The 27583-nt window shown below is 33.9% G+C and overlaps 1 protein-coding gene across 1 annotated transcript; it reads right to left on the reverse strand.

Moving 5' to 3' along the window:
- On the reverse strand, positions 1 to 27583 carry LOC136029106 (uncharacterized). Its single transcript, XM_065707172.1, has 4 exons — positions 27442 to 27583; positions 15652 to 18582; positions 14129 to 14309; positions 1 to 1236 (listed from the first exon to the last, which is right to left on the reverse strand). Exons 1-4 carry the CDS (start codon positions 27470 to 27472, stop codon positions 1038 to 1040), a joined length of 3342 nt encoding a protein of 1113 aa, XP_065563244.1. The 5' UTR covers positions 27473 to 27583; the 3' UTR covers positions 1 to 1037.

Raw genomic sequence — 27583 nt, forward strand, 5'->3', positions numbered from 1 at the left:
TAATCGTGAAATAATTTATTATTGGTAATAAATAATAGCCTAATATAATATTGTACAGTAAAAAATTATATTAAAATTAAAACAACACAAATAACGAAAACTAAAAATACTTAACGAGATAGAAATTTGCCTCTTCAATAATCAGAGTAACACTCAATTTGTTTAAACATTCTTGCTCTTTCTTTCAGTTTTATCTCACAATATTATCAAATTAATTTAATGGGCTTGTAATAACGGATGGGGAACCTTTTTGCGGTAAATTCTGAAATTGAACTTTATTATTGTTTATTTGAATTGTATCATATTTAAATGAACAGATGGTGGCTTAAATTAGAGCTTTTAATTGGTATACTAGCTATCGTACTACAGTCCTTCAAGTACATATTAAAATCTGATTGAAAAAGAGAACTAAACGATTCGGTATAACATTGATTTGATTTTACTTATAAAGTTGTCAACATATATATCAAACACAAGAAAGTATTATTCGTAAGGCCTAACAATCATAACACAAGAGTGCAATTAGTAAACAGCAGTAACAAAATTAAATAAGAGCCCGTCTTTGGTGTTTATATAACTATAATTGGTAGCGATTCGATTCGACACCAGTAATAAAGTTATATTAGGCTAAATTCACTTTTGTGTATCCAGAATTGTGTTTTGAGGAGCAAAAATTAATGCGATATTTTGTTTTGATACAGAGCATCATAACTAAACAAAAAAAGAACAAGAAACACACACACACAAAAATATTTAAAAAAGAATTAGTGATGAAAAAATATATTGAACATGATGGCTATTTTAAAAGCCTTCAATTAAAAATGTGTCATGTACAAGCTAATTGGAAACTTTGTAACTTGAATCCTATGCGAAATTATCAGAAAATGGAGCATGCATTTTGGACTACAACGGATGTCGCAGTTTAAAGATACATTATCTCATTAGTAGCAGCTTTACTTTCTTAGGTGCAGAGGTCAAATAACGACAAATATCACCCAGAAGTTCAAAGTTCACTTTAGACATTTTACATAATTAGCTTATCTTAATTTCCTTTTGTTAATTAATCTAGCTCCGTCCCCAATGTTCTGTAAATGTTGTAAATACTGAAAAGGGTCACTAACAGCAACACTATCAGCTATACTTTCATCTTCATCACTGTATCTCTGGTTTCTAATTGTGAAGAAAACGGGACGGGCTCCACCATGAAATGGCAGTGTATGTTGCGCCGAAGTGTCTCTAGAAGAAAGGAAAAGTTTACGAATCCTCCCTTTGGGGAAAGTTTATTTTCGTGCGGTTTTCAATAGTATTTATAGAAAAAATAAAACAAATAGAAATAGTAAAGAAAAAATAGAAAATGCCATCAATGTTGCCAAAATTCCACAAATGAGTTTTTCAAGTTCGAACTACAGATTATAAATCCCAACCTGACTAAACTCTAGCTACGAATCAGTCAAGCAAAATAAATCTTAACCACTCCCTCCTTCCCAAAAGCTTGCGTCTGCCACTGAAACACGAAGGCCTTTCTTACCGACCAGAACTTATTAACATAATTGGGAAACTAACTACCATAAGAAAAGAGGGGAATACACCGCAGAATTAGGGGTAATTTCAGTCGAAATATCAACGTCAAACTCGACATCTAAGAAAGCCTTGTAGTTGAGGGTTTTTCTCGGTAGCAGTGTTTTAACGCCACCGCGGTTTTTCGCCACCTTTTAATTCAGGTAGGTTAGAATAGACATAGATATAAGAACAGATATAGACATAGACATAAACATAGATATAGACAAAAACATAGACATAGACATAGATATAGACATAAACTAACCTAACCTGTCTATTCTGATCCAACTAATCCTCTTGATGATGCAAGATTTCCTGGGTGGTGGAAAACCGCAGTGGCGTTAAAACACCAAATTCTTTTTCTCTATCTATAAAAGTGCAGAATTTCCTATTCTATAGAACTTACTCCTCTCCTTCGCCGGTAATCATACCAAACCAGCGATTGATCATGGAAGGGCTCATTTGAGCAGACATTTAAAGTACCAAGAGCAAACAAAAAAAATTGAATTTTTAAATTGGTTAAGTGGAAGCTTAAACAACTATGTGCAACTTGGCCGTGATTAAGTGAAATTGAAAACATCGAGGTTCAAAATCAAAGTTAGGGTAGCCTTCTGTCTCTCAATTCTCTAGAGACCGTCGATTTTCAAAAACCCTTCAAATAGCACTTATTCATTGGCGGAAATAGCAGGTTCATTATACCAGCTTGTCTATCTGGTCTCTAGGGGTGTTGTCGACGATCTGAAACGATTCTTCCTGACAAAAAACTTGTAAAAATTTCAGGTAGCTGAAAATATTCTATGGGACTGCTAGGACAATACATCGAAAAATGGTTGCAATCATCTTGCAGGTTCATGATAGTACCGATTTTTTTTCTAAAAGCAATATCCTTCATAGAGTATACTTGTGAAAAAGAGTGAGACATTTTCTAAAATTCCTAAGCAATTAGAGGAAACAGAGCAAAATCCTAGGAAACATTTTGTAGCATCTTCAAGAAGCTACGGCCTGATATTAAAAGCGGTATCTTCCGCCAATGAATACTTGATTACTTTTTAAATATAAATTATCGATTTTAACACAGGATTTTCGAGTTCCATCAGTTCACTTTATCACGGCCTTAAGTGGAAGCTTAAACAACTATGTGCGACTTACAAAAAAAAAAAAAACTAGGAAAAACCCCGGAGCTGGTATTTTTTAGTGAAGTTGAGTCACTACCAGCGGTTATCATTGAAGGGCTCATTTGAGCAGATATTTAAAGTACCAAGAACACAAAAAAATTGAATATTTGAATTGGTTAAGTGGAAACCTCCACAACTATGTGCGACTTAAAAAAAAACTAGAAAAAAACCCGGAGCTACATTTTTTAGTTAAGTTGAGATACATGCAACAAGTCCGTTAATTTTTGAATTGAAATCATATTGGTGGACTTTTAAATAAAAAAATTGAGGGCCATGGCTAGTTTTGCGCTTAGCGGGTGCCTACTTTGAAAGGAACGGGTATTAAAAATCAGCAGAAAATGAGCGAAAGGGATAGATCACTATGAAGCTGTAGATGTGCAACTTACCTGATTGCTTTAACTTAAGACAAACGCTGCCATAAATCTAAGCTATGCTTTAATATGAACATTATTAACATTATTCAAGATTAAAACTTTAAATTCTGGTACTTGCTAAATATCTCGATTCTACCCAAGAAGTTAAGTTAGGTTATATTTAATGAAATAAACCAAACAATGACGAATATATAACACTTTAGAAACAAATTATGGAAACTACAAGAGATAATTATGGAAAGCAGGCCGCCCAGAATGCATTATGTTAAACACCTAATCTAGCCTAATCACCTCTACTTATTAAATATTAAATAAAAATGTACATGTATTGTAGTTTCAAACAGTTCGTGGTAACGAACTGTAGTAAGGAGCGACCCGGCTCAATAGTAACCAAAACTCAAAAAAATTGAATTTTGATATCAATAGCTACACCAAAAGAATCGCATTTTAATGCCGATTTTAAATATATAAGTTTCATCAAGTTTAGTCTTACCCATCAAAAGTTACGAGCCTGAGAAAATTTGCCTTAATTAAGAAAATAGGGGGAAACACCCCCTAAAAGTCATATAATCTTAACGAAAATCACACCATCAGATTCAGCGTATCAGAGAACCCTACTGTAGAAGTTTCAAGCTCCTATCTACAAAAATGTGGAATTTTGTATTTTTTACCAGAAGACAAATCACGGGTGCGTGTTTATTTGTTTGTTTTTTTTCCTCAGGGGTCATCGTATCGACCAAGTGGTCTTAGAATGTCGCAAGAGGGCTCATTCTAACGGAAATGAAAAGTTCTAGTGCCCTTTTTAAGTGACCAAAAAAATTGGAGGGCATCTAGGCCCCCTCCCACGCTCATTTTTTCCCAATGTCAACGGATCAAAATTTTGAGATTGCCATTTTGTTCAGCATAGTCGAAAACCACAATAACTATGTATTTGGGGATGATTTACTCCCCCACAATCCCTGGGAGAGGGGCTGCAAGTTACAAACTTTGACCAGTGTTTACATATAGTAATGGTTATTGGGAAGTGTACAGACGTTTTCAGGGGGATTTTATTTTGTTTGCGGGGGTGGGGCTGAGGGGAGGGGGCTATGTTGGAGGATCTTTCCTTGGAGGAATTTGTCATGGGGGAAGAAAATTTCAAGGAAAAGGGCGGGTGATTTTCTAGCATTACTATAAGAAAACAATGAAAAATAAACATGAAAACGTTTTTTCAAATGAAAGGAAGGAGTAGCATTGAAACTTAAAACAAACAGAGATTATAACGCATATGAGGGGTTCTAAAAATACTTTAGCATAAAGAGCGAGGTATTTAGGAGGAGATAAATACCTCGCTCTTTATGCTAAAATATTTTTAGTAATTTCAACTATTTATTCTACGGCCTTTCTGATTCAGGGGTCATTCTTAAAGAATTGGGACAAAACTTAAGATTTAGTGTAAAGAGCGAGGTATTAACGAGGATACAAACCCCCTTGTATACATAATAAAAATATAAGATTATGAAAGTTTGTTACGTAAGTTGCTAATTTATAAGTTACGTATAATTTTTACTAATAAAAACGTTCGCTAAAAATTAAAAGTTCTAGTTGCCTTTTTAAGCAACCGAAAAATTGGAGGGCAACTAGGCCTCCTTCTCCACCCCTTATTTCTCAAAATCGTCTGATCAAAACTAAGAGAAAGGCATTTAGCCAAAAAAAGAATTAATATACAAATTTCATTTTAATAATTTATGTGCGGAGAGCCAAAACCAAACATGCATTAATTCAAAAACGTTCAGAAATTAAATAAAAAAAACTAATTTTTTTAGCTGAAAGTAAGGAGCGACATTAAAATTTAAAACGAACAGAAATTACTCCGTATATAAAATGGTTTGTCCCCTCCGCAATCCCTCGCTCTTTACGCTAAAGTTTGATTCTTTGTCAAAATTCTACTTTTTAAAACAATTAAAAACTTGAATCTTTGCCACAATTCTGCTTTTTAAAACAATTAAAAGCTTTAGCGTAAAGAGCGAGGCATTGCGGAGGGAACAAACCATTTTATATACGGAGTAATTTCTGTTCGTTTTAAGTTTTAATGTCGCTCCTTACTTTCAGCTAAAAAAAAATAGTTTTTTTTTATTTAATCTCTCAAAGAGACTACGCTAATTATAACTGAATGTAGACAGACAAATCGGTTTTTCTCAGATCCTTAGTTTCTTACTGTTTTAAAAATAGAGTTAAGAGAAAGAGTCAAACTTTAGCGTAAAGAGCGAGGCGTTGAGGAGGAAAAGCCCCTTTCATATACGGAGTAATTTCTGTTCGTTTCAAGTTTTAATGTTGCTCCTTACTTTCATTTAAAAAAACTTGTTTTTTATTTAATTCCCCAAAGGAGCTCACCCCATAGCCTCTTTTTATTGAAAGAAATATGTTTGTATTAAGCGTGAAATAAGGGCTCTGAGGGGCTTTAGATCTTCCTAATTCGTAGTACATCTTATATTTATGAGGTAAAATCTTGTGGTAAAATCTTGTTTGTGTTTTTTTTTTTTTTTTTTTTTTTTTTTTTTTTTTTTTTTTTTTTTTTTTTTTTTTTTTTTTTTATCGAACTATTATGATAGAAACTTGACATCTAGTGTAAAGAGTAAGAGGTTGAGTAGGTTTGCAGCCACGAGATCTAGGTAATCATGTTAATGCAAAAAATACATTGAAATGAACCATTTCGTCCCCAAAGCATTATTATGCAAAAGTTCAATTGAAGTGCAAAGAGCTGGATTGAAGAAGGATGGCAACCCCATTATACATAGGTTAATATTGAATACTATATGATAAACGAACAGAATTCAAACATGAATGACGTTGCTTTCAAGTAATAACAAAGATTTATGCTTGAAACAAACACAAATCATCTTATTTATGAAGGTGGCTACCACTGTGTTGAACCTCTTCACTTTATATTAAAGTTTGCGGGTTATTTTGCTATGATTTTACCCATGAAGGGGCTCATTTCGTTTAGTTTGTTTAAACAGCTCAATTTGTCCCTTCCACGTTTCTGAGGTCATAATGTGACACAAATGCGCATTAACATATCCATTTCATATAAAGTAAATGGTTATTATAAACAATCAAACAGTTCATTGTAACGAAGTGTGACCAAGGAGCTACCGAGGCTGACCAAGGTGCATTAGCATATTCATTCCATATAAAGTAAATGGTTATTATAAACAATCAAAAAGTTCATTGTAACGAAGTGTGACCAAGAAGCTACCAAGACTGACCAAGGTTCTGATAGTAACCGCCACTAAAAAAAATGGAGTTTTGATAACAGTAGATGCATAAAAAGAACTGGATTTCCACTGTAATTCAAAATGTGACAAATTCACAAATTTTAAAGTTACCAACCAAACGAGCCTGAGAATATTGGTCTGATCTTCGAAAAAGGGGAAAACCACCGTCAGAGAGGCTAGTGATCTTCATGGGAGATTGTGTAAATATTTTTCCGAGAAGTATGATCGTAATCGCGTTTTTATTTGTTTGTTCGTTCGTTTGTGATTTTTTTTCAGGGTTGATCGTATGGAAACAATGGCCTAATAATTTCTGGATAAACGTAATTAAATTGAAAATTAAAAGTTATAGTGTAATTTTTGAGCAGCAAAAAATATCGCGTTACAAGTGGCGTTTTCTGCATTTTTTTTGGCGCAGAAAATAATTTTGGCCCAAACGGTACTGAAATGCCATTGAGTAAATATTCTGACATCCCCAATCAATTTAAAATTATCGAAAAACTATATATCGAGCTTTCCAGATTCTGAGGTAGTTACGTCCCGTGTCGACAAATTCGTCCCTAAACATGCACGTAGTCGCTGCAAAATAAATGGTTGATATGGACATTTGTTTTAAAGCTTGGTTTAAATTCATTAATGGCTTGATAAAATTACGACAGTCGTTTATAATGGAGGAAGATCTGTGAATGTTTGTGTGGATGGAGGAAATGTGCTTGAAGCATTAAATAGTGTGTTTTTATGCCAAAACTTCTAACTCCCGATGAGCCGTCATATAGATATAGAATTTTGATTTTTTCGGAGGGGAATAGAAATTAATCTCTATTACCCCATCGTTCTCGGCAAAGTTTAGGGCTACGTCTACAATAGAGATGCGGGGAGGTGACAAGACTCCTTATATTGTAGACAATATTTTCCTCTGCAACACAAAAGATTAAACACTCACAAGTGCAGCCTACCTGAAATTCTTTCCAGTACAAAAGTTGGAGAGGTGGGGGAGGGATGTGATGAGTACAACCAAGAAAGTTCATGGAAGTAGAGGATGGAAAGGATACCAGGATATTTATCTTCACCAAGCTTTAAATGGCAATATCTCATTATATATATATATATATATATATATATATATATATATATATATATATATATATATATATATATATATATATATATATATATATATATATATATATATATATATATATATATATTATATATATACCTGCTCTTGTAGTACGATCTTTACCTCTTTTGCCTCGGATCCTACTTCTCCTCTTATGCCTACCCGCTGTTTCCAAATTCGTGACATCCTACAACTATTCAAAATGTTTCTTCTTTGATTTGACCATGAATCTTTCCTATTATCCTATATCATTTCTCTGTATGCTACCTTAACTAACCTATCCTCAGGCAATGATGTTATCCTTTCCCAAAACTTAAGCATTTTTACTAGTCTCTTATTCCTAACGGTATCTAGGCCTAAATCTCCTCTTACTGCTAGACTATTAAACCTATCATTTAAGCCTAACAGTCTCTTAAAGTACCTAAGCTGAATCCTTTCTAACCCCATTCCTTTCTCGCACCCCCACGATTCTGATCCATAATTTACTACTGAAATCAACCTTCCCTTAAAACTTGCTTCTGCAGCTTAATATCATTTGGGGTTAATTCTTTAATGCTACTTCTAAGGAACATTCCCAGTTGCCCATTCCCTTTAATTAACACATTGCCTATATGTCTCTTCCATTTTCTATCACCCATTAACTTAATTCCTAAATAATTAAATTATTCAACTATTTTTATTTCCTCCCCTCTATAGCTAAATCTTAGCCCTCAAATTTCCCTTAGCCCTCCAATTTAGTCCTAAACACCATAACTATCGACTTATCTATATACAAAGCTAACCGTTTTTTCTTAAAATCCTCTGAAGCTAAGTCTAGGAGTTTTTGAAGATTTTCCTAATTATCCGCTAGTAGCACAATGTTATCTACGAAGAGTAATCAAATCATATTAGCCATAAGCAACTTGACACTTGGTCCCTTTTTCTCCTTTATATCATTAATATACAGAGAGAATAGCCTAGGAGACAAAGTGCTTTCTTGTTTCACTCCTATCCTCCTTTGTACTATACTTGATATACGTCTACCAACCCTCACAACTACCCTCACCACCAAATACATTTTAATCACTGCAAATGCTCTCGGCTGCACTATTTCTAATGATTTTTTATCAATAATTCCCTATCAACTCCATCAAACGCCCCTCTAAGGTCTAGAAACGCTGCAAAAAGCTCAAATCCCTGTTTCCTAGTATGTTTTCTAATTAGACTATGTAAAATAAATATCTGATCGATTGTACTAAAATTTTCTCTTAATCCTGATTGAACCTCCGCCAGTTTTTTTCTCTTTCCAACCATTTATCAAGCCTTCTACACAAAATCTTAGAGAATAGCTGACTTAATGTGTTCCCCAATTTTACAAGCCTATAATTGTCATGTTCTTCTGGTTTTCCATTTTTTAAGAGGGGCACCACTATTGACGTAATCCAATGTTCCGGCCATTGGGGAACCTCTATCAACTTTGAAAAAAAATATCGCTGTCCTTGGTATTGCCCAAATCCGTGTCCACTTCCAAATCATTGCCGGTGTTCCATCTGTTCCAGATAATGATCAACCTCTCATAATTTTTAGAGATTTCTATACCTCATATTGGTTTACACGCTGAAAAAGCTCTTAATCTTCTTTTTTAAAAGGTCTATCTGGCCGCTGGCTTTCTATTCCTACTATGTTCCTAACATAGGAACTCTCCGTTTCCTATAAATAATCTGGCCAGCTTTCAGCTGGTGGAATCCTCCTTTCTTTATTTTTACACCCTAACGATCTTTTCACTAACTTCCAAAATTCTCTAATATCGCTGCCCCTAACTGCTTCTCTGATTTTATTTACTCTTTTCATATTGAAATGACCTCTTTTTCGCCTTTATAAACCTTTTATACTCTCTCCTCTCAATCTTATATTCCTCAAAATACTTATCAAACTCTTCCTTCCCTCTATACCCTTTTACTAATATGATTAAACTATTCAGTATATTTCTCAAAGCTCAACAATCGCTGTAAAAAAATCAACTCTCCTCAGACCTCTCTCTCCCATTTACAACCCTTTCTCCTACTGAATATACTACTTGGCTCAATAGGCCTATAGAACCTTAACTTCCCCATCTTTCGCCAATCTCAGGCTTCTCACCAAGCTTTCTCGCTCATTTTCTTACATTGTTTTCTCCTAAAATCACTTTTCCACCTTAGGAGACACATAAGGCGGATTCTTCATATCTATAGACTCTTCTTCTTTCCTATTTTCTACTGCCCTAATCTTACACAGTGTCCTACTTCCTTTTTCTTTTTGTCTCCACCTTTTTTCTCTAAATTTAATTCTATCTTGGCTCTAATTGCCATATGATCAGACTCCCACCAGCGCCAGAGTCTCTAATCAACACATGAAGGCCAAAGAGACAAATCCACCATAACAAAATCAATCGCACTTGGAGACCTCCCACTATAGCAAGTAAATTCTCCCTTACCCTTATCCATTCTTATTCTCCCATTCAAAGTTACCAACTTATTATTATTACAAACTCCAAAAACTTCTTTCCCCAATTATTATTCTTGTGGAGGTGATCCCTATTCGCCCTCTGCGGAGGAGCCATATCAAAATCATACAATTTCTTCCCGTTGGTAAATACATGTAGTCATGAACAGACCAGAGCATCTCTCATGTCGATCCAACATAAGCACTGAAATCTCATAGAAAGTAAAAACAATCGGCAGGATACTGTTTTGAAAAGACAAATTTTTTCCCTCTCAAGAATTGTCCAAGTATCCTCTTCCGAAAATGAACTGGACTCTGGTGGAATATATACAGCACAAAAGATAATATTTACTTTTGAAAAACAAACTCTAATCCACACAAGATTACATGACGCACTTTTCAGGTTTGACAATTTACTCTCCGCAAAAAAAAATTTATAATAAAAAAGCAACACCTCCATACGTTCTTCCGTTTCTTGATTTTCACATGAGGACACCAAAATATAGGTATTCTTCTATAAATATAGGACTTTCCAAGTCTCACTTCACCAAGTCTCAACCACTGATATCAAGTCCCACTTGCAACTACTTAACCTCAATAAACTATGGATTTTGTCTTCCGCAATTTTTTCCCGCCATGGTCCGCTAATTCCTAGTTCCAGTTTCCTTTTCCATTGTTTTCTCTTTGATTAAATCCCAAATTTCTTGGTTTAAAATCTTGCCTTTCATTTCTAAACGAGTTTGTACGGTCGCGAAAAAGGGTCTAGTGTTCCTTCTTCTATCATATGTCGGGTCATGAGGACTAATAACTTCCAGATTCGACGTTTTAGAGGCCTGACTGGAAGCAGCCGGCATAGAGTTTTTGCGCCCTGTGGCGGATAGCATTCCTACTGTCGAAAGTGCTATGCGCACTACTAAACGACGGCTGCGAATTAGCGCTCTGCTGAGACACTTGGGAAGCACTTCTCTCTCTAGCTAAATTATTTGCCATTCCACTTTCTAAATTACCTCCTTGCTGTTGCCCATTACTTCTTTTTCCCCTTCCAACAGTCTCGCGGTTCTTTAATTCTTCAGTTCTACCTGTTTCGAAGCAATTACGATAGCATTTATTTCTAGTAATCAATTTCAAACCGCGCAGCCTCACTTCTGATTGATCATCGTTTTTCATTTTATCCATCTCGATTTTTTTGGGGGGCTTCGTGCCAGCATTTCTCGTTCTGTATACTGCGGGCTAACTGATAGTTTGTGCAGACACAAATAAATGTTTTGAATATGAATATGAAGTCTCTGCCAGATACAGTACCAAATTTTATTAAGAAAGGGGGAATACTGCGGGATCATTTTTAGGCTAAATGCACCTCTAAAATGACTAGGATGCATTTGTGTGTTTGCGATAATGCTGTTAAAAGCCGAAATCAAATCATCAAAAAGTAACCGACCTCTTCTAATAGAATCAAAGTTGTAATTGCTTCGAAACAGGTATAATCATCATGAGGTTACAGCGCTTAGCATCAGCTTCAAGCTGCTGTAACTTTGATTTTGTTAGCTCGAGTTTTCTATCAAGGCTATCCACTTCGGACTGAATTATAGCGCTTTGCTGCTTAAATTCATTCATTGATTTGTCCATTCGCTGAGACCATCTTCCCAGATCCACACTGATCGGTGATACCTGTTGAGCTATTGGGTCGATCTTTTTTATATTCAAGCTCACTTCGTTAATTTTAGCTAGTATATCTGAGAATTTCTGAGCTTGATTCTCTGCCATTATTCCTTTCCTGTTATAGAATTGTTTTAACACAGAAAGGTACTTAATTTTCTATAGGCACCCCCACAAACTTTAGTCTACCGCAATCCGACGTCCCACTCATCTTCTATTTTATCCAAATTTTAACTAGCAAAGTCCGTATTATACAAGCTGTCAAATATCAGTCAAAATATTAACTTGTTCACTACTATCTGCCAAGCAAAGCTTATTCCACTTATGATTGAATCAGATAATGCACAAAGTCAATATAACCAGAAACTGGTGCTTTGACATGTAATCCTCTCAGCATACACGATGTGTTCACTGAATGAATGCCTAGTTTGAAGTGAAGCTTAAACTGAAGTTTTGTGCCTAGTTTAAGACTATCGTGCAGCAAGATGTCAAAATACATGGGGGATGTTCCTCTCTCCAAGCATACTTGCTTAGCCTCGTAGTATAGGTTACAGGTCTTTTGCTTGTCTATTTTCATCTCTTAAATAAGATATACGTTTATATCTACAATTGAATATATATATATATTTCTTTTGATCTCGGAGAAAAAGTGCTTAGAGATTAAAATAAGACAAGATTGATTAAAACTTAAATGGAGCAAACGTTGACACATATTCGAGAAGGACTGCCATCATCCTCCTCCTCCCCCAGACTCTCTGCTAAGTCTAGTAGGACTTGCAACAAACACTAAATACACAGTGGAGTTTGGAATAAAAAGGTGATTTTCCTCCTCAACGCCCTGCTCTTTACGCTAAAGTTTGACTCTTTCTCTTAACTCTATTTTTAAAACAGTAAGAAACTTTAGCGTAAAGAGCGGGGCGTTGAAGAGGAAAATCCCCTTTCATATACGGAGTAATTTCTGTTCGTTTTAAGTTTTAATGTTGCTCCTTACTTTCATTTAAAAAAACTTTTTTTTTATTTAATTTCTGGACGTTTTTGAATTAATGCATGTATTGATCTTGGCTCTCCGCACATAAATAATGAAAACGAAATTGGCATATTAATTAATTGCAATTAATCGGAAGATTTTGAGAAAAAAGGAGCGAGGGAGGAGGCCTAGTTGCCCTCCAATTTTTTTATTACTTAAAAAAGGAACTAGAACTTTTAATTGTTTACAAACGTTTTCATTTTAAAAAATATACGTAACTTACGAATTAACTTACGTAACGAACTTCTATATTCGTATATTTTTAATGCGTATATGAGGGGGTTCAACCCTCGTCGATGCCTCGCTCTTTACACTAAAGCTTAAATTTTGTCCCAATTCTTTAAGAATGACCTCTGAGTCACAAATGCCGTAGAATAAATAGTTGAAACTACTAAAAATACTTTAGCGTAAAGAGTGAAGTATAACAAGGAGGTAAACCCCTCATATGCGTAATAATTTTTGTTCGTTTGAAGTTTTAATGATGCTCCTTACTTTCAGTAGAAAAAACTTTTCATATTTATTTTTTCATTGTTTTTTTTTAAATAATGCTAGAAAATCCTGCGCCCCCTTCATCGAAATTCTCTTCCCCATGAGAAGTTTCTCCATGGAAAAATCTTCCCACGTAACCTCCCCCCCTCAACTCTCCCCCCCCTAAACCAAAAAAATCCCCCTGAAACATCTGTACACTTCCCAGTAACCATTACTATTATGTAAACACAGGTCAGAGTTTGTAACTTGTAGCCCCTCCCACGGGGACTGCGGGGGAGTAAGTCGTCCCTAAAGACATAGTTATTAGGTTTTTCGACTATGGTGAATAAAATGGCTATCTCAGAATTTTGATCCGGTGACTTTTGGGGGAAAATTAGCGTGGGAGTGGGCCTAGGTGCCCTCCAATTTTTTCGGTCACTTAAAAAGGGAACTAGAACTTTTAATTTCCATTAGAATGAGCCCTCTCACGACATTCTAGGACCACTCAGTCGATACGATCACCCCTGGGGAAAAAAACAAAACAAAAAAACAAACAAAAAACAAACACAAAATCAAATAAACACTCATCCGTGATCTGTCTTCTGGCAAAAAATGCGAAATTCCACATTTTTTTAGATAGGAGCTTGAAACTTCTACAATACGGTTTACTGGTACGCTGAATCTGATGGTGTGATTTTCGTTAAGATTGTATGACTTTTAGGGGGTGTTTTCCCCTATTTTCTAAAATGAGGCAAATTTTGTCAGGCTCGTAACTTTTGATGGGTATAACTGATCTTGATGAAACTTACATATTTAACATCAGGATTAAAATGCAATTCTTTTGATGTAACTATTGGTATCAAAATTCCATTTTTTAGAGTTTCGGTTACTATTGAGCCGGGTCACTCCTTACTATAGTTCGTTACCACGAACTGTTTGGTTCATTCTTAAAGTTTTGATTGCTCTTTGCTTGGACAATTCATTTTATTTTATTACTGACTCATATATGACTATAAGAACGTAATACTGTTTACCTGTTTGCGGCAGTCTCGAATGAGTCAGCATCCATCTTGTCACTATAAAATTCATCCATATGTTCAGGTTTAAAATTGTCGGCTTCAGCTCCATCATCAGGATGGTGTTTAATGTCATCCAAAATTTGTTGTTTTTTGTCATAAAGGGCATTGGAACCAAAAATGTGAACTTTTGAGTGCCCTAGAGAATAAAAAACTCAAATAGTACTCGTTAATTGTATTAATATAGTTAATGCTGCATTAATTGCACCCGGTTTAATATAACGTCATTTCCTACGGATGTTATAAACTGTACATCATTTTGTTTTATTATATTATATTCATTTTTCTCTTGAATTTTTGTCAATCATCTTAAATTTTCTTGATGCTTTTTTTTTCATTGACTTCCCAAAACCTTGAGTTCCCATTATTTAATTTAGCTGATACTTTCGACAATTGGAATCGATTATGCTGATTTCTAAACCATTATATAAATAATATTTTAGCTAAAGTAGGTAAATGGCAACTAAATCATTGTCAAAAGACCGTCGGAATCTTTTTTTTTTCTAGATTATACACATTATACATCAAGAAAACACGATGGTGCAATGAAGAGAAAGCAGGACAGAGGAAAAAGAGAGAAATTGAGAGACAAGAGGAGAAAGGGAGAGGGAGAAAGTAAGAGAGAGAGAGAGAAATTGAGAAAGAGAGGAAGTAAGAGAGACGGAGAGAAAAAGCAAGAGAGGGGGAGAAAGATTGAGAGAGAGAGAGAGAGGGAGGGAGAGGGAGAAAGAAAGAGAGAGAGAAAAAGAGAAAGAGAGAAAGGATAATCCCCAGCCTTTGTCCATTATAGTCAACTCTGTAGCGGGACTTGCTCATTGTGAAGAACGATGCGTTTCCTCTGTTTTGTTCCACCATTTCCTGTAGAAGGTATACTCGTAGACAATTAAAAATGTTCCATTAGATCAAAAATTGGAAATTCTAGAGCTTTGGTGATTCAAGCTCAAGTAATTAAAGGCCCACTGATCCTCTCCTTAACCCTTTTCTCCCATGTACCTTTTAAAACCGCAAAGGCATTGAAAAGGAATTGGAAATTTAGGGATTGCCATTTTGCACGAAAAGATTGAAAGAAAACTCCAGTATATGTGCTTCTAGGAGGCTATGAATGTTTAATTGTGAACTGGCAATATAACATGCTTCTAGGGTGTAAAATTTATCATGTTTATGTTTTGTGTTTGCTATTGGGATGATTATTTTTTTTTTTGTTATCGGACAGGACATATTTATCCAAGTTTTATGCAGTCCCTTTTGCTGATCAGCCTGTAACTTATTTATTTTTTTCCGTCCCCTAGACGTTAGCTTTTCATCAACATTATGTGACCGCTTACATTTGACACTGTTTCTATTGTCCTATCAATGTTCTCTCATTTCGTGTGCTGCCATAGTATTTCACCCTGAAATACTTCAACAAACGTCTATGTTTTCACCGTTTATTTCTAGACAAACTTTTTATTTTTGATAGTGCAATTGTAATTTGCCCTTACCTTGAATAATACTGTACATAGCTCCTTTTGGTGAATATTTTAATGGTTTTTCATGAACATGGTAATATGCTTTTTTCCTCTTCCTTTCTTTTAGTTCCGAGTTTTGTGGAACTGTTGTATAATCCGCTGATTCTTTATATTCATCATAGCCATACTTATCCGATAGACCAAACTTTTCAAACGGAGCTCCAGAACGGTGCATTTTAGTCGCTTCATTTTCATCGTCATATGTATCATAGACAGCAGGATCCAAATTCATTTTTGATTCTGAAAGGACCGACCCATTTTGTATAAAAATGGGCATTATTTCAACTATGTTTCGTTTAGTAGTTGGCTCAGTTGCAAGATTATTCGACGATTCATTCTCATCTATTTTCCTACCAAATTTATCTGGATGCTCGTACTGTTCTTTGTCAAACAGGGAAAATGAACTATTGGCATTTCGTGATTGCTGCAACAGTGACTGTCCTGTTTTCACACTTGCGAATAAGCTACTTGAACCAGTTCCAGATACCTCATTTGTTGGTCTAGATTCCAGGTCTGAAACCTCAAAATTTAATCCTTCATTTTCAATCTCGGGATACTTCTCAAGGTGACTAAGTACGTAATCGAACTCTTGGGACGAAAAAAAGTTTATTTCGTCCTGCTTTTCTCTTTGGTCTAGAATTTGGTGTTGAAGATTCAGAAAACTTTCTTGTTTCTGCAATGAAGAGCTGTGACTCATGGAATCTCCATTTTGAAATCCCACATCCTTTGGTGAAATGAATGTTGGGAAGTTTGGAAATGTTTCAAAGTGTTCTTGTCCTGAAGCTACTTCTATTCCATCATTTCTCTCTAAATAGTATTTCTGTTCATTATGCTGCGATTCACCTGTCCATATTTCTCCTATGTCTTGTCTTGGCCGCAGGCTGTGTAGATCAATGTTACTATTTTCACCTCCTGATTCACTGTTATGGACTTCTTCACTGAAATCAATGCTTTCAGTTGGTGACCTTGCTAACTGCCCAATATTGAAAACAGCTTCAGTAGCGTAGTTCTCACTTTTATTGGCACCAGTCTCGTAATTTGTTTGCTGGGTTTCTTGGATATCCAAGGGTACTGGAACCCAAGATCCTTTGATTGTTGTTTCGTAAAATGTCCCATGATGACTTGTCGTTGTTGCATATCCGTAATCATCAGAAGTCTTGTGTACGACATTGGAAAGATCAGGAGCTGGTACTTCTACTATATTAGGAGCATCAGTTCTAAAATATTTAGGAACAGAGATATACTCTGCGTCAGCAGTGTTATTACTTCGCTCATTATCATATTTCAAGCTGATTGATTGGTCATTTTTCGAAGTATTTACAATACCAGTTTGCAAAGAAGCCAAAAGTAGATTGTCCCTATTAGTGCTCGGTGAAGAAAGACTGTTTATTTTCCTTGTACGTTTATCCGAAAGCGGGTTCTTAACATCCTCATAAGTAAATGGAAAAAGTTTAACATTTCTAAATTTTGTTTGTTCTCGTGTCTGGTTGGGATCTTTCAGCTTTAGATTTAAATTATCTTTGTTCTGAAATGGATCAGCTTCAAGTCTACTTTCAGCTACTTGAGCTTCAAGGGCTGTCGATACAAGTTTTCCAGTGCTCACTGCTGTACTTGACTTTTCGCGAATTAATGGTATTATTTCACGTGTAGTGCTGGAAATATAATCATTGTTCTTAGATGATGGAACAACGACAAATTTTTGGGGCTTTGAATGAGTAGCTACTGAAGGACTTTTAAAAAACTGTTTTGCTGGTTGCTGAATATGCTCACTCTGGGAAACTAAAACTACCCGAGTAGAATCATAAGGATGATTATCTGAGCCAAGCAGAGGAATATGAGGCACGTTTAGCATTCGGTCGTTCAAATCTTCTTCTGATGAGTCCTTTACCCTAAAAAGCCTTTCTTTTACCCACCCTGCTCTTTTAGCCATAACACCTGAAAGCATACCTTTTGCCGACATGATTGTTTCTTTGGCTGATGCTAAAGTCTGCTTCACGTTTTCCATTGCAAAAGAGTCATCACTGTCACTTTTGTCTTCAGCTAAAAATGAGGATATAGGCACTGCTGCAGGGACGTTTCTATTTTGTGCTAATGGCACAGGTACGAATACCAATTGATGCTTTACACCATACGGATTATCAGGCGAGAAAGACAGTGAGTTATCCGTTCTTCTAGAAATGACATTATTTGGATGCTGATAGGGTGTTTGTGGAAGTGGTGCAACTAGTTTAAGAGGTGGTAGTTGGATAACTGGAAAATGTGCGTCTTGAGGTGACGATATCTTGTTCGGTTTTGTCCTTTTATCAAAATTTTCTAGGGATGAAGAATTTGAAACAGGTGATAGAGTAGTTACAGAAATCTTGTTTATGGGTAGCTGTATTGCTTTGGTAACTCCTCCTTTCACTCCCAAAGGAAATATACTTATTGACTTAGAGTCATTGCTAGCCGATTTTTCGTATTCAGAATAATCTAACGTTTCATTTTCTCCCAACTTTGTCTCTAGTTTTTCCGAAAATGTCGAAAGAGGGAAAAAAGGTAAAAACTCTTCGCTAGAAGATCCATACTGCAGGCTTTCTATTGCAACGCTCGGTGGAGTGTCTTTAAAAGCGCCTTCAACTTGAAAGTTGAGGTTATCTCTAATGACCATCCCATCTGCTATGCTCAATGGCTTCCCCACAGCAACTTTAACCTCTCTAGGAGGAACATTTCCACCAAAGTTGAAAGTAGCTCCAACTTTAACATCAAAGTTATCGAATTCTCGCAGACTCTTTTCTCTTGAAATGAACTTCGGTGGCTCAACGACCTTTATTGCATCGTCAGTTACTGAAGGTTTTTGGCTTTCTTGTGGAGGTTTAATTATATGAATAACTTCACCTCTGTCATCAGGACATACAGTTGATAAACCTGGAAAGCAAAAGAGTTGTCAAGTTTACAATTATATCAATTTCATTTTCCTGCCATGTGCCTTAAGTTGTGTCATCAATATATAAAGTGGAGAATAGTTTAGGAGTAATCTCTAGAGTTACATTAATTAGATGAGAGTGGAGAACAAATCATCCTATTGCGTGTATAACCCTCTTAAAGGCTCGTGAATTTTGGTGATATTTTAACGGATGTATTAATAAGAGGCCCGATCAGATTGTCACACAGCTTGCTGGACTTTTATTTTACCATTTTCTTATTTGATTTTAACTTTTACTTTCGCTCTCGATTAGACCAGTGGTTCCCAACGGATTTTGGGTTCTGCCCCACCTACCAATTTCTAAAATCCAGATGCCCCTCGTCATATTTAATTATTTTTTTTTATTCAAAATTTTACCTGGATTCACCTGAAGGAAGCTTAAAATACCATTAATTTGGTATCTTTCAAAAATTCGTCTGAATACTACACGTATTATACAATATTATCAGGTATTACAATATATCAGGTATCATTACAATATTATCGTCAGTATTATACGTCATTACAATATTATCAGGTATGTTTTGCTAGTCAAATGCATATGAATATGACGTCACTTAGATAAAAATCTTTTATCACAATTAACGCTCCAAATCATAGTTGGCCGAAGGGTGCACGTCTCACCCATGACCCACCAAAATACTGCTATGTCCCACCAGTGGGGCCGGTGTCCCAAGTTAGGAACCACGGGATTAGACAATCAATCATGGTCATTTCTTCTTTCCTTCCGTATCAATTTCGATTTATTTGATTTTTAACTTCTTAACAAAAAGGTGTTTAAAAAATAATGAAAAAGAAGCTTTAATGGGTAGTTTTTTAATCTTGAATTTTTGTGAGGGCTCAGGGAAAGCTTTAGGAAGTCCAAAACAGACAGAAAAGTATTCTGTTTCCAAATGATTGGGAAATTACGTCCGTAAATCCTAGTGCAAAGGAAATTCAGTGAATATGTCTCAGGAGATGTAAATAACAGGGAGCCACGCTGTCCAAAAAGTAAGAAATAACTGATTGGGAGTACGACATCTCCCCCCAAAATGTACCGAAAGTTTTTCTGTATGATTAAAACTTGTATCTTTAAAATGCTTGAGCTAAGATTACCCAAATGCGCAAAATAAGGTGGAAAAAAAAATACTAAGTCGTCTGAAAAAGGGGCTCGAAAAAAGGCCAAACTAATTATTTTGTCTGATTGGCTGGAAACCTTCAGGGGTCGTTCCTTAGGCCGAAGCATTAAAATAAGCCAGTTTTTCTCGGATCAGTTTGAAACCTTTGTTTGAAAATTGTTTGGGGATCCTAATTTACCAAAAAGATTAGGTTAAGACAACCGGCCACCGAGCATGGTGTTCGAAAACGGGCAACAACTTTTTTCCTGATCAGCTTGAAATTAAAGTCTGAAAGTCGTTGGGCTAATAGTACCCCAATAAAAACAGAAAAAGTTGGAAAAGAGTACTAGGTACCTTCAAGTGGAGGCCGATAAAAGGCCCAAAAACGTTTTTTCTGTCTGATGGGCTTGAAACTTCCTTAAAACGTTCCCCAAGTGGACTTTAATGCACAAAACAGGTTTGAAACTGAGAGCAAGGGCTTGTTGAAAATGGGAATGAAGATTGTTCTTCCTAATTTGACTGAAACTTAAACCTTTATTCTTCTTGGAATTTTTATTTTGTTGGAAATTTGTCGTTTTTGGGCAATAGGAACTTAAGTATGCACACTCACACATTAAAAGCTTTTCCTTGGCTTTCGATCAGCCCAGAAAATAGGTACAGGAAAAGGGTCAAACAACTTTTTTGTCGTTCAACAGCTCAAAACGTATACTGGAAAGCATTTGGATCAAGGAGACCTCAATATCAAGGATAAAGAAAAACTGCTTCACACAAAATGGATTCCTAAATTAAACCGAAAACTTTTTTTTTTGATAGGCCAGGACTTGGAACGTGTCTCTGTTTGGCTTTAAAATTTTATTCACAATTCTCTCGACCAAGTGGAATCAAATGCAAAAATTAATTAAATTTGGCTTTATCTATTTGTAATGGAAGAAAGTGGGCCCAGATCTCTTTTGTCTTAGATAGGCTTAGAACTTACAGGGCATGTAAACTAAATCAAGTAGATCTTAATGGAGAAAAAACGAAAAAGTTTTGTTGCATCAATTTTCTAGTCCCAAAAAGGGGCTAGTACTTTTTTCCCTCCAATCGACTGGCATTTGTATAACAAAAAGACATATTTGGACCGCCCTCACTAGTTAAGATACATCGTCATATTTATCGCCAGGTCATACAAAAGAGTACCTAGTAATCTATATATATAAAAATAAGTTGTCTGTGTGTGGATCTGTGTGTGGATCAGGTGACGTCACCTGAAAAAACTGGATTAGGTGACGTCAAAACTGAAAAAACTAAAAAAAGGCAAAAACTACAAAAAAAACTAAAAACTAATAAAAAAAATAAAAAAGCTAAAAAACTAAAAAAACTATAAAGGTAAAAACCAATAAAAAACTAAAAAAAAAACTGAAAAAACTAAAAAAAGGCAAAAACTACAAAAAAAAACTAAAAACTAATAAAAAAAGTAAAAAAGCTAAAAAACTAAAAAAACTAAAAAAACTAAAAAAAGGTAAAAAACTAAAAAAAATAAAAAATAAAAAAAAACTAAAAAAAAGGAAAAAACTGAAAAATAAGCTAAAATAAAGGTAAAAACCAATAAAAAACTAAAAAGAAAAAAAGGAAAAAACTAATAAATGACGACACTCAAAGAGAAAGCGACCAGGACAAAAGGAATGTTCGATTAGCAATCAACAAAGCACCGGGACACAGGGAGTATAAATGACGACCAGGACATAAGTAAAAAAAAAAAACTATCTATATATATAAAAATAAGTTGTCAAACTAAAAAAAGGCAAAAACTACAAAAAAAACTAAAAACTAATAAAAAAGCTAAAAAACTAAAAAAACTAAAAAAAAGGCAAAAACTACAAAAAAAAACTAAAAACTAATAAAAAAAATAAAAAAGCTAAAAAACTAAAAAAACTAAAAAAACTAAAAAAAGGTAAAAAACTAAAAAAACTAAAAACTAAAAAAAAATAAAAAAAAGGAAAAAACTGAAAAATAAGCTAAAATAAAGGTAAAAACCAATAAAAAACTAAAAAAAAACTGAAAAAACTAAAAAAAGGCAAAAACTACAAAAAAACTAAAAACTAATAAAAAAAGGAAAAAACTGAAAAATAAGCTAACATAAAGGTAAAAACCAATAAAAAACTAAAAAGAAAAAAAGGAAAAAACTAAAAAAAATTTTCATCTAAAAAACTAAAAAAAACTAAAAAAGGTAAAAACTAAAAGAACTAAAAAAGAAAAAAATAAATGACGACACTCAAAGAGAAAGCGACCAGGACAAAAGGAATGTTCGATTAGCAATCAACAAAGCACCGGGACATAGGGAGTATAAATGACGACCAGGACATAAGTAAAAAAAAAAATTAACAAAACTAAAAAGAAGGTAAAAACTACAAAAAAACTAAAAAGAAAAAAAAACTAAAAACTAATAAAAAAACTAAAAAATCTAAAAATCTAAATAAACTAAAAAAGAAAAAAAAAGGAAAAAAATAAAGGAGAAAAACAAAACTAAAAAACGAATGTATATACAGACCGGTACACCGGGATACAAATGACGACCGGGACAGAGGGAATATAAATGACGACCGGGACACAGGGACACAACTACAACGGGGACACCGGGGGAAACAGGGGGATATAAATGACGACCGGGACAAAAAAACTAAAAAGAAAAAAAAACTAAAAACTAATAAAAAAAACTAAAAAATCTAAAAATCTAAATAAGCTAAAAAAGAAAAAAAAAGGAAAAAAATAAAGGAGAAAAACAAAACTAAAAAACGAATGTATATACAGACCGGGACACCGGGATACAAATGACGACCGGGACACAGGGAATATAAATGACGACCGGGACACAGGGACACAACTACAACGGGGACACCGGAGGAAACAGGGGGATGTAAATGACGACCGGGACACCGGGACAGGGAATGGTCGATTAGCAATCACCATCAACAAAGCTCAAGGGCAATCATTAGAATCATGAGGTATAGATCTGAATACAGATTGTTTTCCCATGGACCATTATATGTTGCATGTTCAAGAGTCGGTAAACCTGACAATCTATTTATATGCAAAGACAATGGGACAGCAAAGAATGTTGTATATTCGCAAGTTTTACGTAGTTAAAACCATATATATATATATCTATCTATATTCACAGGTGGGACATAGGGACACAACTACAATGGCGCGTAACTATTATGGCGCGTAACGACTTACGCGCGCGGGGGGGCTTGGGGGGGGCGCGAAGCGCCCCCACCAACTAGGTGTTGGGGTGGCGCGAAGCGCCACCCCAACAGCTAGTCTATATATATAAAAATAAGTTGTCTGTGTGTGGATCTGTGGATCTGTGGATCAGGTGACGTCACCTGAAAAAACTGGATCAGGTGACGTCAAAACTGAAAAAACTAAAAAAAAGGCAAAAACTACAAAAAAAACTAAAAACTAATAAAAAAAATAAAAAAGCTAAAAAACTAAAAAAACTAAAAAAAGGCAAAAACTACAAAAAAAACTAAAAACTAATAAAAAAGCTAAAAAACTAAAAAAACTAAAAAAAGGCAAAAACTACAAAAAAACTAAAAACTAATAAAAAAAATAAAAAAGCTAAAAGACTAAAAAAACTAAAAAAAGGTAAAAAACTAAAAACTAAAAAAAACTAAAAAAAAGGAAAAAACTGAAAAATAAGCTAAAATAAAGGTAAAAACCAATAAAAAACTAAAAAAAAAACTGAAAAAACTAAAAAAAAGGCAAAAACTACAAAAAAAAATAAAAACTAATAAAAAAAGTAAAAAAGCTAAAAAACTAAAAAAACTAAAAAAACTAAAAAAAGGTAAAAAACTAAAAAAATAAAAAATAAAAAAATAAAAAAAAAACTAAAAAAAAGGAAAAAACTGAAAAATAAGCTAAAATAAAGGTAAAAACCAATAAAAAACTAAAAAGAAAAAAAGGAAAAAACTAAAAAAAATTTTCATCTAAAAAACTAAAAAAAACTAAAAAAGGTAAAATCTAAAAGAACTAAAAAAGAAAAAAATAAATGACGACACTCAAAGAGAAAGCGACCAGGACAAAAGGAATGTTCGATTAGCAATCAACAAAGCACCGGGACACAGGGAGTATAAATGACGACCAGGACATAAGTAAAAAAAAACTAACAAAACTAAAAAGAAGGTAAAAACTACAAAAAAAACTAAAAAGAAAAAAACTAAAAAAAGGCAAAAACTACAAAAAAAACTAAACTACAAAAAAAACTAAAAACTAATAAAAAAAAATAAAAAAGCTAAAAAACTAAAAAAACTAAAAAAACTAAAAAAAGGTAAAAAACTAAAAAAACTAAAAACTAAAAAAAAGGAAAAAACTGAAAAATAAGCTAAAATAAAGGTAAAAACCAATAAAAAACTAAAAAAAAAACTGAAAAAACTAAAAAAAGGCTAAAACTACAAAAAAAACTAAAAACTAATAAAAAAAGTAAATAAGCTAAAAAACTTAAAAAAAATAAAAAAACTAAAAAAAGGTAAAAAACCAAAAAAAAATAAAAAATAAAAAAAACTAAAAAAAAGGAAAAAACTGAAAAATAAGCTAAAATAAAGGTAAAAACCAATAAAAAACTAAAAAGAAAAAAAGGAAAAAACTAAAAAAAATTTTCATCTAAAAAACTAAAAAAAACTAAAAAAGGTAAAAACTAAAAGAACTAAAAAAGAAAAAAATAAATGACGACACTCAAAGAGAAAGCGACCAGGACAAAAGGAATGTTCGATTAGCAATCAACAAAGCACCGGGACACAGGGAGTATAAATGACGACCAGGACATAAGTAAAAAAAAAAACTAACAAAACTAAAAAGAAGGTAAAAACTACAAAAAAACTAAAAAGAAAAAAAACTAAAAACTAATAAAAAAACTAAAAAATCTAAAAATCTAAATAAACTAAAAAAGAAAAAAAAAGGAAAAAAATAAAGGAGAAAAACAAAACTAAAAAACGAATGTATATACAGACCGGGACACCGGGATACAAATGACGACCGGGACACAGGGAATATAAATGACGACCGGGACACAGGGACACAACTACAACGGGGACACCGGGGGAAACAGGGGGATATAAATGACGACCGGGACACCGGGACAGGGAATGGTCGATTAGCAATCACCATCAACAAAGCTCAAGGGCAATCATTAGAATCATGAGGTATAGATCTGAATACAGATTGTTTTCCCATGGACCATTATATGTTGCATGTTCAAGAGTCGGTAAACCTGACAATCTATTTATATGCAAAGACAATGGGACAGCAAAGAATGTTGTATATTCGCAAGTTTTACGTAGTTAAAACCATATATATATATATATATATATATATATATATATATATATATATATATATATATATATATATATATATATATATATATATATATATATATATATATATATATATAGCCCCAATGTTACGCTTTATATTATCCTGCTACGATAATTCAACCAACAGAAAGATGAAAAAAGAATTAAAATAAAAATTGAAAATAAATATTATCAGACATTCTACACCAGATATTCTGCGTATATATTGGAATATTGGTAGAATATTCCAAATCCTTTTTTTCACTATTTTCATTTGTTATTCTTTCTCTTTGGCTGCTAAGTTTCATATGCGGGGGAATTTTCCCTGGGGTAGGGGATAGTCCGGGGGAGATTTTGAGAAGGGGAAATTTCCGTGGAGGAAATCTCCCGGGGGAGTTTTCCAGGAGATTAAGCCCAACATCAGAAAAATAAGCTATATCGTTTAAGCCTATTCCTGGCACCATTAGAGTGGGGTGTGAGGTGCATAGTAACTATAGTGACCATTATATTTGGAAATTTTACTAATTGGGGAATCAGACGGTACTACTCCTTTGTTTCTTTAGAAGAGGGCATAGACTAGAATGTTACTGAAAGGTATCAAAATCTAAAATGAGAGGAACTATAGGGAATTAATTAGTCAAGTAGAACAGAAATTACTCTGAATGAAAAAATGAAAGCTAAAACAAACACAATTAAAATAAATAATCAAGTAAAGCTTGAAATGAACAGACTTCCAGAAATATGAGAAGGGCCAGTCCTTAAAATCCAGTAAAGGCTATATTTTCTTTTGCTCTCTACTGAATAGAACCTAACTTCAAAAATTTTCTTTTTTTTTTTTATTTCAAAACTAAAAAGGGATCAGCTGAGTTGTTGAACATTTCTAAAGAAAACATACTAACAAAAGTAGTAGTAACAAATTGCAAGATTAGACTCATTATTTTATACTCTTTTGAAATATCATGGTCGTTTTTCTGACAATGCATCCTTTCCCCACTGATGGTCCCGTACTTTATAGCCCTAAATTTATATTTCTTTCTCCGTTAACTGAATCTCGAAACATACCCTGAGTTCTTTTTTAAAGCGGGTTTTAAATTCCGAACCAGGTGATATCTAGTTTCACCTATGATTGATTGTAGAATTAACAAAAGAATATATATAATTTTAAATGATAAAAAAAGTGGATAAAAATGGAAGGAAAAATTATAATTGGATTAATAAATACATCCTGATTATAAAGTAATAACTTCAGCATTTTCTTTTAGCTTTATTTGTTCCTAGGACAATATCCAGTACCACCAAGGGGAGGGTGGTGCATTGTCAGAAAAGCTACCATGGTGTTTATAAATAGCATAAAATAAGGAATTTAAAGTTACAGTTTTTGTTTTATTAGCATATTTCCTTTAGAACTAGTCAACTCCTAAACCGATACCCTACAGAATTAAAACTCATTCAAACTTTAAGGATTTCTTCGATTGTATATATTGTTCTATTTCAAACAATTAATCTAGCTTAAGTAATTTGATATTTAGTAAATTCCCATGAGTATTTTCTTCCCGTTAAATAAATTCCACTCGGAATATTTAAAAAGCCAATTGTAGAATCACTTGCTGATTCGCAAATTATTGCATGCCCAAATCTAAAGGAAACATGCTAATAAAATAAAACTAGTTCTGTCAGATTTCTTACTTTATACTCTTTCAAAATAACCAGGCTGCTTTTCTGCGACGGATCCCCCCCCCCCCGACAGTCTCATTTTTCCATTCGTCACTCTTGTTTCAACATGTGTGCCCGTAAATTGAATCACCACTGACAAAATCAAGACACGGAAAAGCACATGAGAAATATGCAATTTTGGCTATAAATTTGCACATAAGGGGGGGGGAGGGGTAAAGTATGGTGGAAGCACATTCAAAATATGTCAACTATAATTTTTATGCATATTATGAAGCAACAATTGTTTTTTCGACATGTTTCCTTCTAAATAGCCCCAATTGTAGGTTTATACCACCATCGCGGTGAATTTTTCGTTGTTTATATTATTGACTGCGTTTTCGATAAAATATCGAAAGCATGAAAGCTGAAAGAGGAAGGTTATGCTATTTTAAGCCTTTTTTATACCCTTAAACTAGAAATATTTCCCAAAAACTAAGAAATATTTCCCAAAAACCCAAAAAATAGCTCAAATAGGGCTTAAATTTGAATTTGTGATTATTATTTTCGTAAAGAACTTAAAAAAAGGCATCGAGTGGTATGTTCACTTTATTCGTAAGTCAATGATAGAAACAATGAAAAATTTACCACCATCGCTCTTCACTTTTCTTGAATAGCTCTTTTTAAAGACTAATCAAAAGTAAAATCCAGAACCTACCTATTAAAAAATAAAAAGCAAAAATCCACATTTTACTATCAGAGAATATTAATCGTCATACTCGTATGATTAAGCGTTATAATGCACCCATCTGTTACACCTAACTTGCGAACAACCCAGAAACATACTGAATCCACGTTTG

The sequence above is a fragment of the Artemia franciscana genome, chromosome 7 (genome assembly GCF_032884065.1).
Source record: "Artemia franciscana chromosome 7, ASM3288406v1, whole genome shotgun sequence".
In the NCBI taxonomy this organism is placed as follows: domain Eukaryota; kingdom Metazoa; phylum Arthropoda; class Branchiopoda; order Anostraca; family Artemiidae; genus Artemia; species Artemia franciscana.

Excerpts from the sequence above, each read along its gene's own strand:
- LOC136029106 (XM_065707172.1), bottom strand. The coding sequence starts at position 27,472 with ATGTGGATTTTTGCTTTTTATTTTTTAATAG. Across the intron at positions 18,583-27,441 it reads TGCTTTTTATTTTTTAATAG|GTTTATCAACTGTATGTCCT; the intron begins GTAGGTTCTGGA and ends TTTGCTTTCCAG. Across the intron at positions 14,310-15,651 it reads TATGTACAGTATTATTCAAG|GGCACTCAAAAGTTCACATT; the intron begins GTAAGGGCAAAT and ends TTTATTCTCTAG.